The sequence below is a fragment of the Sphaerodactylus townsendi genome, linkage group LG02 (assembly GCF_021028975.2).
Source record: "Sphaerodactylus townsendi isolate TG3544 linkage group LG02, MPM_Stown_v2.3, whole genome shotgun sequence".
In the NCBI taxonomy this organism is placed as follows: domain Eukaryota; kingdom Metazoa; phylum Chordata; class Lepidosauria; order Squamata; family Sphaerodactylidae; genus Sphaerodactylus; species Sphaerodactylus townsendi.
The window spans coordinates 70,708,542-70,722,717 of NC_059426.1; the positions used below are offsets into that span (position 1 = coordinate 70,708,542).

The 14,176-nt window shown below is 47.6% G+C and overlaps 1 protein-coding gene across 1 annotated transcript; it reads left to right on the forward strand.

The window, feature by feature from the left end:
* The first annotated feature begins 862 nt into the window (after positions 1 to 862).
* On the forward strand, positions 863 to 9,855 carry RTN4RL2 (reticulon 4 receptor like 2). The gene is made up of 3 exons (XM_048486608.1): positions 863 to 1,523; positions 6,846 to 7,321; positions 8,215 to 9,855. The coding sequence occupies exons 1-3, from the start codon at positions 1,493 to 1,495 to the stop codon at positions 8,992 to 8,994; spliced, it is 1,287 nt and encodes a 428-aa protein (XP_048342565.1). The 5' UTR covers positions 863 to 1,492; the 3' UTR covers positions 8,995 to 9,855.
* The last annotated feature ends 4,321 nt before the right edge of the window (positions 9,856 to 14,176 follow it).

Here is a 14,176-nt window from a genome sequence, read left to right on the forward strand (position 1 = left end):
GTTCTAGCAGCATTCTCTCCTGACGTTTCGCCTGCATCTGTGGCTGGCATCTTCAGAGGATCTGATGTTGGGAAAGCAAGTGGAGTATATATATATCTGTTGGAGTGTCCAGGGTGGGTGGAGAAACCTTGTCCAACAGATATATATATACTCCACTTGCTTTCCCAACATCAGATCCTCTGAAGATGCCAGCCACAGATGCAGGCGAAACGTCAGGAGAGAATGCTGCTAGAACACGGCCATACAGCCCGGAAACCACACAGCACCCAAGTGATTCCGGCCGTGAAAGCCTTCGACAATACAATCTTGAGACTGTTTTTAAAGTTTAAAATTAGAGCGCGACAGCCCCATCTTCAACATCTGCTTTTGCTTCCTGGGTCCGTGGTGCGGTGGTTGGAGCTCTCGGAAAGGCACCTGGCGGAGCAGATGTGCCTCGAGGCGCATGCTCAGATCACCTAGCCCAGATCACCTAGCCCCAGACAGACTTTGACGAGCCAAACAATCATTTGCTTACTCCAGAAGAAGACACACTAGGATCCACTCCCTCTTAAGTGCGCAGAGGACTGCAGCCCTGAGAGTTAGTCCCACTGCACCAAGCATACATAGGATAGCGCTGCCTGCCTCTGATCCGCCAAACCCATGGAAATTAATACTAGTTCGTTTACGCGGAGTGCGAAGGTGCAGTCTTCGTGCGAGGCGTCCTCAACCATCCTGCCCTAGCAGACCCCTTGCCGGGAAGAGGGCAGAAAGGGAGCCTCGCCGCTGGGTCCCGGCGCAGTGACGCCGACGCCGCCTGAGGGTGGGGAGGGGGAGCGGGAGAGGGGCCGGAGGAGGTTCGCCCGGGCAGGAGCGGGCAGGCGGGCGGGCGGGCGGGCGGGGAGGACCTGCTTGTCCCCGAAAGGGTTAAAGCGGCGGCGGGGTGGGGGCGGAGCCCAAGCTGGCCCTGGGAATAAGGCGCCGCCGCCCGGCCGCCCAGGCTCCCTCTTCGGCTGCGCGGTAGCCTGTGCCGCGGAGGCTCGCAGGGAGCGGATGGTGCCCGGCGGCTCCCCCGGGATGCAGCCCCCGTCCGGCCGCTCTCGCCCGCGGAGCGGAGGGTAGCAGCAGTGCCGCGGGGCGAGGCAGGTCGGCTGGCTGGCTGGCCCTGTCCGGCCATGAGCCCGGCGGGCGGCGGCGGCCAGACCCTCCTCCTCCTCCTCCTCCCGGGCTGAGCCTTTGCGGAGCGCTGCCCCGTCCGGCAGGAAGCTCACGAGCGGACCGCGGGACTGTGGCTGGGAGCGACTGAGCAAAGCCTTCGCCGGCGACCTCGACCCGGCCACCCCTGCCCGCCTGCCTCCTGCCACCCCCTTCCCCGTTTGCTTTCTCTTCTTCTTCTTCTTCCCCTTTTTCTCTTCCCGCCCCGCCCCGCTGAGTTTGAGTCTCTTTCCCTCCCCAGGTTTTCTTCCCTCCTGTTTTGTTTTCCGTGCCCTTCCTCCGAGCCCGCCTGCCTGGCATCATGCTGCTCCGCCTGAGATCCCCCCTGTACGGTGAGTGACAGACAGCCCGGTCCGTTTTTGGGGTGCATCGCGCTTGGGCTATGCTGCTGTGGCAGGTGCGGTGGCACTGGAGCTGCGCGGAGTTTGGGGGAGGGCCTGGCGTGCCAAAGGACCGTGTGGCACTCCTCGAGGGAAGAGTTCGGACAGGACGTGAGACGGGTCTGAGGAGTGAGGAGGAGAGCATTTGTTGCCCCTGTAAAGGCCCCCTTTTAAGACCGTCGGGGAGCTCTCAGGCCACCCCCCACCCTGCGAAGGGAGCCCCACAGCGACCTTGAGGTGATGCCCCTCGGAAGGCATTGCATTCACGTGGATGATGGGCGGCTTCTTAATACCAGTCCGTTGCTCTCAATTTGATGCGATGCTGCTGCCAGTGACCTGCGCTGCCTTGACAGCAACTGAATCAGTGGAGCTGCCAGCCCGATTCACTGGAACTGGCTCCAAGGACTGAGGCAGAGGCTACCCTTTAGGCAGAGGAATTGGTGAACTCTGAGGTGGTGACAAGTGATCTGCCTCCAACCTGCTTCTAGCAATCCTGACGCCTGGGAAATATGTGGAAGAGAACTTGTGTTCCGTGGGGGGTGGGGTGGGGATGTTTTTCAGATTGGTTCCCAGAACTGGTCTGCGAAGTTGCGGAAGAGATTCAAGACCTTTCCCATCAAGGAGGATATCAGCAAAACCAGTCCATCTCTTCTAGGTTAAAAGGGTACTTGGAGAGAAGCCCCACTCATTCAGATCTCTGAGAGAGACTGACTGTACAAGTGATGGAGTGGGCCAAAAGTATATATGGGGGGGGGGGGCACACAGAGATTGAAGTGGGTGTCTCCATTTCAAGAGGGATTATTAGAATTGAATTCTCAAAGGACTGCGAGTGAATAAGGCAGAGTCCAAGGATGTCAGGGACTGCAAACTCTTGGCAATATTTTGCTGGCTAAATACTCCTCTGATGGGACCTTGGTGAGGAGAGGGCCTGAGGTAAGAAGTGGCAAACCTGGCTGAGGCAGTGCATGGATGGTTGGAGGGATGCCTATGGCTCTCAGCTTTACCCTGCTTGTTACTATATATAGCCTGGCCCCCAATGAGTTATGCAACAACAGGCAGAGGCTTATTTTGGGGGTGTTAAATTATGGACGAAAGTGGAGTTGGGCTGTTTTCAGCTTCATCCACGTCACCAGCCACGTCAGACCTCTGGCCCCTCCCAGGGACACTAGCTTAACCCCCCCTCCCCCCAGCCTACACACAATCAAACTGTCACTTCCATTTCAGAACTGGGGAGTGTTCCCCATATTTAAAAGGAGCATTTTGCCCACTGCTCTGGCCAGTGCCCAGATAATCTGGAAGCAGTGCTGTGCATCACGCTGAGGCATGTACGTAGTCCACCTCTTCACATAGGTCTTCAGGATGGTCCTCTGTTTTGTGCATAGCATTCTATGAACAGTGGCACATCACATGTGTGTTTTCAGTTAGCCAGAGAGCCAACTACAGCTGAGAAATATGGCACATTTTAGATAATCTTGATGGGGCTTTCCAGAAAATGGATATGTAGCCAGCACTTCTGATACTACAGTCAGAAGTGGAGGACTTAGGATTACATATTCTGAAGTGCCCTGTCTCCATTTTTGGACTATTGCTTGGCATATATTTACTTCATTTTTAGCCCACCTTTCTCACTGAGACTCAAGGCGGCTCAAACAATTAAAAACATTGCATCGATCAGTGAAATATAACAAGCAATACAATAATGTACCACACTACTCTTTTTCACATAGCTTGGCAACTGGAGACGATCACCCACCCACCCACCCACCCACCCACACCCTTTGAGGGATTTGGCCCAGGAGGTTTTATTTGCTGTCCCTGCTGTGAAGTCTGTAGGAATAGAATAGAAACGAGGGATATGAATGGGCTATCAGAAGGAATACCCAGGTTCTCAAAGAATGCTGTACATTCAAAATGGGGGAGGATAAAAGAATAATTTTTATGAATGACTAATAATGCTGCCACATTTGGAATTCACATCATTTTGAAAAGATCTTTGAAAAAATTTGGAGAAGACATGGGAAGAGCTGCAGGGGTGACTTCAAATGCTGAAAGGTAGACAGGGTAATGAAGCAAAATGTATCTCATCTGCCTAATAGTAATAATGGTGTTTTATATAGAGGACTTCAGCTGTTCAAAGTACTTCATCTATAATTTCAGTCATCATCAAGAGACCATTTAGTTCATCAAAACTATTTAGTTCATCAAAAGAGGCTGAGCATTAACTTTTTTAGGATTAAATAGTTGGTTACCAAAAAGTTACTTTGATCCTGCAGAGGCCAGCAGCTGCCAGTTAAAGCAGCATATGTTGTCTGCAAGGAGGTAATCCTTTTTAGCCAGGGTACTTAATGCATAGGATGTCAGGGAAATTGTGCAAGCTCCGTTTCTTGTTACCGTCTGTGCTCTGCCCTCCTTTTAGGAAGTGTGCTGCATATTTTCCTCTGCTTCTGCCATCAAAAGTATGAACTGTCCCATTTAGTGGCAGTTGGACATGATAGGAGGGATAGGGAAGGTGGGAACAGATTGCATTGGACCACCAAACAGTGCCTCATTTCATACTACTTCACCCTCTCCAGCACATCGAAATAGTTTACTTGGGTTACTTTGTCACTGTGGCCTCTCAGGTTATTAATGGAGCTAGCCTAACTGTAGATCCATTGGCCAGGGTCATAGCCATGATTTTAGGGTTTGATGATAGTCTCAGATTTTTCTAAGGTTTGAAGATGATACAGTCTCCGATCAGATTGCAGCCCAGTACTGTGCTTTGTTTTCCCTAGGGATACCCATTTGAGAGAACAATTCTGACCTACTTACAGCTATCCTCCGTAGAACACAATTCACACTGTTTTTGAACAGCCTTGAGGGTTGGCTTTGTCTGGCAGGAAGTCAGGGGGTGGGCCATCCTGTCTGCATTCTTTAAAAGTGAAGGAGAAGCACTCATACATGTTTTGCCTGGACTTCTCAACACCTGAAACAGTGGTGTTTTTTACATGATCGCTCCCAAATATATAATTTCTGTTCCTTGTCATGGGTTGAGTCGTTATGGACTTTCCCAAGAGAATGATAATCCAGCATTGTAGTGTGGGTAAGATCTGGAGCACTTTGAAAGTCTTCTGTTTCTAGCAGTGAACATGAAAATTATTTCACAGGGTTTAACAAAAAATTGGTTTAATTTCTTTCTCAGGAAAGGTTAAGGATTATATTTTATAGTTTGGGAAAAGACAGTTTTCACACAGCCCAAAGCCAGTCTGGATTGGGGGTAGGGTTTAGAGGGCACTATTCATTAGTGTTATGGCTGGCAACAGTGGTGTTCATTATGTTCTGTGCTACGAACAGAGGTTATTAGAGATTTTTAGCCCACTAAAATGTGCTTGCTCTAATTTGAATAGCTCAGCCTTTTCAGCAAGAAATTATGAATGAGCATCTTTCTGTCTTTGCTGAGAAAATCTAGACAAAGCATTTCTTTGTGGCAATTAGAATTGGATTTGTAGAAAAGGAGGGAAGAAATAATTGGAAAAATACATTGGGGAAGAAGGGATAATCTCTGGGTTTATTGGGGAACAGAAGATAGTATAGTTGAGAAGGCATTTTCTGTGCTCCAGCATCTATGTTATATATGCCTCCTGCAGCTACATGGATGTATGTGTGAGAGATTCAAGAGGGACCTGATCTCCCCACCTGATAATTCAGAGGGCTTTTTTATGGGGAGAGCTGAGAAACTTCCAATCCTTTCCCCTCCTTTTTCTCTGCCCAAGCTCCAGTGAAAGCCACAGGCCTGAATTATGGATGAGACTCCTTGGGTTACAGCCGTTCCACAGCACCAGAGAAGAGTCCAGAAACAGTCAACATTAGCAGCTGCAGCTCCCTTCCCCCAGCTTTCCCTCTGTTTTTCCCTTGAGGAAAACACACCTGCCATTATTGCAGGAAATACCAGTGCTAATGTCAGTAAGGAGCACTGCCTTCCTTCTACCACACCCTAGATATGGGGAGCAAGATGGTTGCTAGCTTGGAGAAAGGGAGGCAGAACTGGATTTCCTTTCCTACTTCAGTTTTGGAAACAGATCTTCAGTAGAAAGAAGGCAGCAATGTTTCCCTTAGTGGCTGGTTCCAGCAGTTTCGATGGCCTGGTCGTCGTGTAGCTTTGCCCACCCTCTTGTGTATGGTAAGGAGATGCTGTTCTATTCTCCTGGGATAGCGCAGAACTATGGCTCATAATCTTATGGTAAATCAGTGCAAGCAGGGGATACTGGAACAAAGTGCCACAGGTTGTGGCTACCTGTGGAGTGGAATTGGTGATGAACATCTCCCTTTCCTTGTGCCAAGGCAGAAAAGGGAGAGTCACTACATCCAGTTTGAGGGGAGGATTCCTAGAAATGGAGAAGGATTTTTAAAGTGATGATTTTCTGCTGCTTGGGTATCCAAAAGCCATTGCATTGTAGTCAAGGAGATGCTTTCCCCCCCCCCCCCAAAAAAAACCCCACATCCTTCTGAGACCTAAGCTAGCTGTACAGACCAGAATAAGTGGTAGAGCCTGAGTTATACCCAAACTTCTGGGTGTTGGTGGGACAGGGCCGCTTGGAGAACACCAGCTCTATATGTGGTGTTTGTCATGAACAGAATGGAAGGTAGAAGGAGTGGGAAGAGAGCGTAGGGCCTTCGTGGAGGTGGTGTGAACTACTGAAACGGCAGCGGCAGCTTGTGTTACTCGTTTATCACGTCACACCACCTACACTCATGCATACAGAGGTTGGGAGCCATACACGCTTGCATGGGAGGGCTCACGTGAGACCATCCGCACACATGCACATATGGCGTCTCTCCTGCTTGCTCGCACACTAAGAAAGCATGTGCTCCCAAAGGAACTGAACACATGGATGCTTTCTCACGTGGCACTGTGCTGTGTAGGGTTGCCAACTTTAGTGACATTGTTGTGAGTCTCACGATTTGGGATGTTTCTGTCTCTTCATCTCAGCTCTTGAAAGGGGGAGGTTCTTGCCTTCCTTTCACTGAAAGAAGAATAATAAGCTTTTTATCACAGGGTAAAAGAAAGAGCTGGAAAATATAGCCAACACAGGACTTAGAAGGTAGAATAACAAGAACATAAGGTTGCTGTTCTGTCTTAAGGTCTTGTGTGTGTTCTTTTTAATCGAAAAACCTGTTGAAGTTTTTGAATATCTTGTGTTCATTAATCTAATGGCTTGAAATAGCCTATGGAATGGAATATTCCCCTAATGGGGTGTGATGAGCTGAAAACATTCACTTGTTCTTTTCTTGCAGGCTTGATTCCTGTACTCCTGATCCTATTGGCCATGCCTCTGGGAGCAGCCACATGTCCAATGCTGTGCACATGCTACTTTCCTCCACCCACAGTAAGCTGCCAGGCCAATAACTTCTCCTCTGTGCCACGGGTTCTGCCATCCAATGCTCAGCGCCTCTTTCTGCAAAACAATCTGATTGGGACTCTACGAGCTGGCATGTTTGGCCCCAGCCTTGTCACCCTCTGGCTTTATTCTAACAACATCTCCTCCATCCAGTCTGGTACTTTCCGCCATCTGCAAGCTCTTGAAGAACTGGATCTTGGGGACAATCACAATTTGCGCACCCTTAACCCGGATACTTTCCACGGGCTGGAACGATTGCAGTCTTTGCACCTGTATCGTTGTCAGCTTAGCAGCCTACCAAATACCATATTCCGCAACCTCTTCAGCCTCCAATACCTCTATCTTCAAGAGAACAATCTGCTCTGCCTGCAGGTGAGCAAAATTTCATTGCTGGTCTGGTGTGGGGGTTGGCACTTCACCTCTGGTTTCTGTGGGCACATGGTACCTTATCTTCTCCTGGGCAATTGCCTGATAGTGCTCAAGAGGGAATCCTTCTCATCTTGTGAATCTTTGGCCCTTGGCAAAAAGGTATGCTGAAGGTATTGAGAAAAGATTCCACAGATGGCATATGGGGAAAGGACAGTCTGGAAGGAAAAATAATGCTCCACCATAGTCTGTGAGTGGAGGAAGAAGTATGGATCTAAATTTATACTAAACACTGTGGATGGGAGATCACCTCAGTCAGCAAGGCAAGATTAGAGCCAATGTCCTTATTCAATAAAATGGGTTAAGATGCAAATAGATTGAGGGGCGGACAAATAGGGCTCATTGACTGTATCTAAACAGCTGACAAGTGTGGCTATTGACCCTCCCCCACGCACATGCTGGTTCTCCCCTGCAGGAAGGTGCTCAATATCTTGCCAGAGACTCACTTTAAAACCACATTCCTATCCGGCCCTGGGCAGTGTAGTTGAAAGAGCAGAGAAGCTGCTGCCTGGCCCGCAGCAGTAAAAGTGCATTTAGAGATCCTGCCTCATTGCTTCAAGCCACATCCTTGGGCAGGGGGAGGGGGGAGGTAAGTGGTGAGAGACATCCTAAGCTGGAGTCATTTAATGATAAACTCTGAATTCCCACATTGCAGTAGCCCCCCCCCTAAGCAAAATGAGGTGCAGAAAAGGGATGCAAGTCAGTTAATTTAAGATCTTGTTGAATGGGCTGCAGTGCTCCATGTGCAGGAGAAGTCTTTTAGGCTAAATCATTTTTCGGGAGGTGTCCTTCATGAGTTGTCATTCTTCCTCACTCTTGCTCTGTTTTCAATCTCTCAGGATGACCTTTTTGTGGATTTGGCTAACCTGAGCCATCTTTTTCTGCACGGCAACAAGATTTGGCAGCTCTCTGAGAATGTCTTCCGGGGCTTGTCTGGATTAGACCGCTTGTTGCTTCACAGGAATCGCCTACACACAATTTCTACCTGGGCTTTTCGTGATTTGCGCAAGCTTACCATTCTGTACTTGTTTAACAACAACCTAACAACCCTGTCTGGGGAAACCCTTTCAAATTTGCCCTCACTGGAGTTCCTGCGCCTCAACAGCAACCCGTGGGCCTGTGACTGCCGTGCCCGCTCCCTCTGGGTCTGGTTCCAGCACACACGAGTGTCCACCTCTGATGTCATATGCACATCTCCTCTGGAGCGCAAGGAGCGTGACATGCGTTACTTAAAAGAATCTGTCTTTCAGGACTGTCCTCCAACCAATCACCACTCTGTTGGGTTTGACTGGGGTTGTAGGCCTGAGTGGGAGAATGGAGCAATTCTTCCCCATCCCAATGGCTCATCCAATCACCTCTATGGCCTGGGAGGATCACCACCTGCTGATCCCTCCTCCTTTTACAGAGATGTGCCAGCCAATGACATTCGAAGTCCCAAGTATGATCCTCCTACAGAGGATGACTATTGGGGGAGCTATGGCAGTGAAGAAGGAGGACAGCTTAAAAAGGGATGTTCACGACCTGGTTGTTCCTCCCTGGAGTCTGGAGCTATCAGGATTGCTTTTCTGACACTACTTCTTCCCTGCCCACTGATGCTATTGGGACCTTCCTGGTTTTGATAATGGAGAATGGATGTCCTGCTGAATTCCGATTGGCTTTGGGATCTGAGACTGAGGCATAAGTCAAAATGAATCCTCACCTAGCACTTTGCTGCTGCTGTTTTCCTGGCCTGTTACGAAACTATTGCTAGAACCACTTTCTGGGTGGTATCTGAACATTCCCCCCTGCCCCCCCTGAACATATGGAAAGAACATTTCTCTTTACTTTGTGGGGTATGGCATTTCGGGGAAGTTATGTTCACTAAAAATTGCTTAATGGGGCTGCCGTGGACATTCTGTGTTTCCTGGCCAACATCTCCTAGTTAAACCCAGGATGAGTCAGGATCTCTTCCGTGCATGATAGGAAAGTGCAAAATGGATAACAGCGTCTGATTCTCAGAGCTTCAGTCCTCTCCGCATCCTCTTGCCATGCACGCAAGTGCCTGCTTTATCCAATGAGATCGGATCCTTCAGCTAAAGAGATAAGTGTCCTCTTCCACAACTGGGGCAGACTATGAAGCCCTTGGGTCCTTGTCGCCACTGACTTGTTCCTCAATATGTACTGGAAACATGTTCACATGAACAGATGAAGGGCAAGTTTACTAAGCACAAAGCTTATCACAAGGTAACTTAGCCTTCCTTCCCAGAGATTGTGTCCAGATGGTGCTGCTGAAGCCATGTCTGTGATGGTCATTCCATATGTACAAGTCTATGTGCAGTGGTTGCAAATGTCACATGATAAACATGCGAGTTGGCCTTTGGTCATCACATCTGGTCTTTGAGGGAAGGGGGCGTGTTCCCTTCCTTTGCTGCCTCCTTTCTGTCTCCTCTTTTAAAAGGCAAAAAAAAATCATTGGAAAGCTATTAAACTATTTTAATAAAGTTTGGTGGACTTGTTCACTTAAGGAAACAAATAACGGGATACAGATTTAAGCAGCTTTATACTCTTCAGCCTAATGTTGTTATGAGTCTGCTTGTCTCAGCAAGGGCTCCTTTTTCACGTGGCAAATCTCAGTTTGTCACTGAATATACGTTTTACAGCCACAACCTCTCTTCTCTCCTGACGGGTGCACTATTATTATGTGCTTTATAAATTGTAATTAGAAAGTGGTATAAAAATATGGCAAATAAATAAAATACACATGTTTGTAGAATTCACACTTTACATTTTTTTAGGTATATACCTAAAAATATGATGTGTGAAATGGCCTCTAATGAATGACCCAATGAGGGCCACGATGGTTTCAGATGCTTGCAGATTGGCTTTACAGGTTTAGAGCAGAATAATAAAGCTGTCTGTGCCACAAAGGGGTGGGGTGGGGGGGAAGCTAGAAGAATTGGAAAAACACTAATAAGTGGGTGTGATATGCACAGACCTTGAGAGGGAGGAACTACTGGCTTTTAGATCAAATTGAGGCTTTTAAAAAACTCTCTGGAGATTTGTATTACTATTACGTTAAAAAAAGAAAAGAAAAAAGCTCTCACCCTTTCTCAGCATGGTCCTTACCTTTTGCCTTCATTTCAACTTTGCAACAACCCTGCAATGTGGGTTAGACGGGAGCGGACAGAGACAGATGGACAAACTAGTTCAAGGTGGCCCATATGTGGCTGAGTAGATTTGAACTTGGACTCTCCAGTGTTAGTCTTGCATTCCCTCCCCCCTCGTTCTGTTTCCCACCTCGTTCTTTTCATTTCCCTTGACCTGCCATCCTTTATCTCTATCCCCCTTCCATTCCCCCCCATTCTGTCCTGCCTCCTTATGTAATGGAAGTTCTCCGGGTGACCTTGGTCAGTCACTCTCAGCATAACCTACCTTGCAGGGCTATTGTGAAGGTAAAATGGAGGAGAGGAGCATGATGTAAGCCACTTTGTTTCTTATTCGTGAGAAAGGCATGTTGGGAAATTCCTGAAGATTCAGGGGTGTGCGTGCGTGCGTGTGTGTGTTGGGGACAGAAGGAAGCTGAGCTGGAGAACATTGTCAGAATTCACCCTTCAAAGCAGTCATTTTCTCCAGGGTCACAGATCTCTGTCGTTTGGGTGCCACCTGGAGGTTGGCAATCATAATTTAATGTAATTTCTCTGAGTAAACGTACGTAGATTGCCGTAGGAAGTGAAAGGAACCTTCCAGAATCACTCCACAGATGCTGGGATGTGTGTGTGTGTGTCACAAAATCAGCTCTTGCCCCATAGATATGCTACTGCAAACTCTACCCATTGTGTCACACTGAATTCAGTATTCTCACCATCCTTCCTGGAGTCCTTCCTTCCCGGTTCATCAAGGTTGTTCTCTCTCCAGCACACATAAGTGTTTTAAAACTGGTTTTCTGTTCCTACTCCAGAGAAAGAAGCTTGTCATTGACAATTCAAGTGGATCAAAATTTGTTCTTAAAATAGCACGTTAAATTGCAAATGTTCTGGATTGGCATGTCTCATGCAGGATTTAAAAAATAATAATTTGTTTTGCTTTGTTCTTATTTGCTAAATGGTTTTGGGATTTTCTTGGCAGCTCAACATGGGGGAAAAAGTTGCGTTCTCTGTCTTCCCCACCCACCCCCAACTGTCTCATCACGTTTTGCAACAGAAAAGCAACCTAAATCCGAAAATATTCTATTCTGGAGTTGTTTCTAGCATTCCAAATGGTCTGCAACTGTATTTTTAAAGACAAAAAAGGTTTCTCGCTTTCTAAAATAAAAAGCAGTAGAGCCCTGGGGTGCATGTTCTGTGAGGGTATGGATTTGGCGGCTGGCACCAGTATTCTTTGTTTATAGCGCTTAATATTGCCCCAGGGGCCTGTAAATTGTGACAGAGAAGGATGGTGCTAGTGAGGCTCCTTTAATATGTAGAAAGAAGGGGGGCAGGATGGTTGCAGTTGTGGGGCTGGAAGAGCCAGAGGAAAACATATACCAGTCTAAAGGCATGTTTCTTAATTTTACATCACATAATGGAGAGGGAATGGCAGAAATGGAGAGTGGGCTATTTTTAGCATGGAATCTTGCTCGGAGCCAGAGTTAATGTGAGAGTTCAGGTTTTGTGTGTGTGAGAGAGAGAGCACTCACTGAGGGGTAAGAGTTAAAATTGGCTGGTGAGATACATACTGCCAATAATTTTCAGAGCAGCTTGGCCAAAAGGATCCAAAGCAAAGGGTTGAAGGGCCACTCATCCAGCAACGTACCTATGTGCAGTTGCTGTGAGGTGTTAGACCAGGAGTGAATGGGTATGAGCTTAGGGTTAATTGGAAGGGGTGCGGGCTAAGGGCAAAGCTGCAGTGGGGGCCAGGCTGAGCCGTGAAACAGGAGGAAAGTGCCATTAAATCTGCCAGCCAGACTCCAGCGGGCTCAGTCTTTCCAGGTCAGGTAATTATCCTTGTGAAATATTCATGACCCCTTATCCCAGATGCTATTTCAGAGCAGCAGGGGGAGAGAGAGGGATGTGAAAAGGAAGGTTCATGAAGATACACAGAGAGAGAGAGAGCACAGCATGAATCTTTACTAAGTACGCATGATCTCGTATCTCCTGTCCGCTCTTCTCCGAAACACACACAGCCAGCCACGGATTGTGCACACAAGTCTTCCTCTACACAGATGATGAGGTGACCTGTTAAATGCTTGCAGTGAGCTGTCGCCTAACTGACCTGATCTCTGCACAAATCCTGTTTCTTGTTTGCCGTTTTTGGGCTGAACAGTTGTGAGCATTGAAATAGGCTTCCCATTAAAATGTTTCAAGGCTTCCACACTTTACATTCAGTCTGAGTCCAGCCTGGGCTCTCTTCTTACAAGCAGATGTGCTGAACTGGTCTTTGAATGGTATCCACCTGCCTCAACTGTTTTTTCTGGCCCATCAGGGATCACAGTAATGTGGAAGTGTAATGTATACCCCTATGCTAGGCCCAACCATTTTTCTTTGACAGATTGGCAATGCTGTTGCGCTGAAGCTGTGATATTAAAAATAATTCTCCTGGAGATGATTATTTCCCATACAGGCTACATAGGGAGAATGGTTTCCTGTAGGGAAAAAGAGAATCTTGTTTTCCCCCCTCTCCCTTCCGGCCTGCTTATACAGACAACATGCTGGTACATTCTAGAAAATGTGCTGTCATCACTATTCTTTATTAAGGAATTACTGGGGTGGCGGAGGTGGCAGGACAGGAGATGGAGAGTTGTGCTTGGCCATATTCCCCAAGTAATCAGTCTAGTGCCTGTCTCTATGCCTTATGCAGGGGCAGTCATAGTGATTCTGGGTCCAGAATGGGGCTCCAGAATCACTGCCATCCTCCTACTATCTGCTGCTCACCATGCACCACTGTGCAACATGGGCGGGAGCCACTGCTGTTGCCAGAAGCCAGCTGTCCAAGCCCTAGATGGGGCAGGTTCAAGTGGCTATACTGGCCTGTTCTACTTTCTCCCTTTGAAGAGGTTGGTCTTTGGGCATTCAGGACTCTTCTAAGCATGGAGCCTGGGCAACTGCCCCTTTTATCTATTGGCTAAGACTGCCCTGGCCTTATGTCGCTACATCTGTACAGAAAAGGACTGGATCATAGTGTGCTTCAAGCGTTCTTAGTAAATTTTACAAGACCTTTGTGATTAAGCCTCTTTTAGTCCTATGTGACAGTGGAAAATGTAGCATTCCTGTTTAAATTTGAACCAATGACTGCTGTTCATTCTATTAGCCCATAAACCACATCTGTTCTTAAAAGATTACCCCTCTTAATTATGATTTTATAGAGAGAAATTCTCACTCTTCCCTACTTGCCTGTTCACAGATTCGTAGAGTGCAGAATACATAAACATGGGAGGCATTCATGCAGCACAGCCTCCACTGCTCGGCTGTAGAGCAATCTCCACAGGCATTGAACTATAGCTTGGGTCCTGCGTGTTTTGTGCACCCTAGGTAGGCAGCAGAAGCTGGGTGTATATCTGACATGAAGAATTCGGCTTCCTGGAACACTGCTTTCTTTTAAAAGGAAGCACCACTTGCAGAAACCACTAGGAGATAGCAGGGGGCTTTTGAGTGGTCCAGATTGGATCTATTGAAAAATAATAAGATATGAAAAATAAGCAGTCAAATGTGTACTTGAGATAACTTAATCATACTGTAGATTTTGTTACACTGGTCTAAGATTTAATTTTGTGTGCAAGCAGAGTGTACCTCACCCTGCCTTTACCATACCCTTTCTGTAACAGTGACCAGTTCCAAGCACTTCAAA

Bases quoted from the DNA above. Each gene is read 5' to 3' on its own strand.
- RTN4RL2 (XM_048486608.1), top strand. From the start codon at position 1,493: ATGCTGCTCCGCCTGAGATCCCCCCTGTACG. The intron at 1,524-6,845 runs GTGAGTGACAGA...CTTTTCTTGCAG, and splicing joins CCTGAGATCCCCCCTGTACG to GCTTGATTCCTGTACTCCTG. The intron at 7,322-8,214 runs GTGAGCAAAATT...TCAATCTCTCAG, and splicing joins ACAATCTGCTCTGCCTGCAG to GATGACCTTTTTGTGGATTT.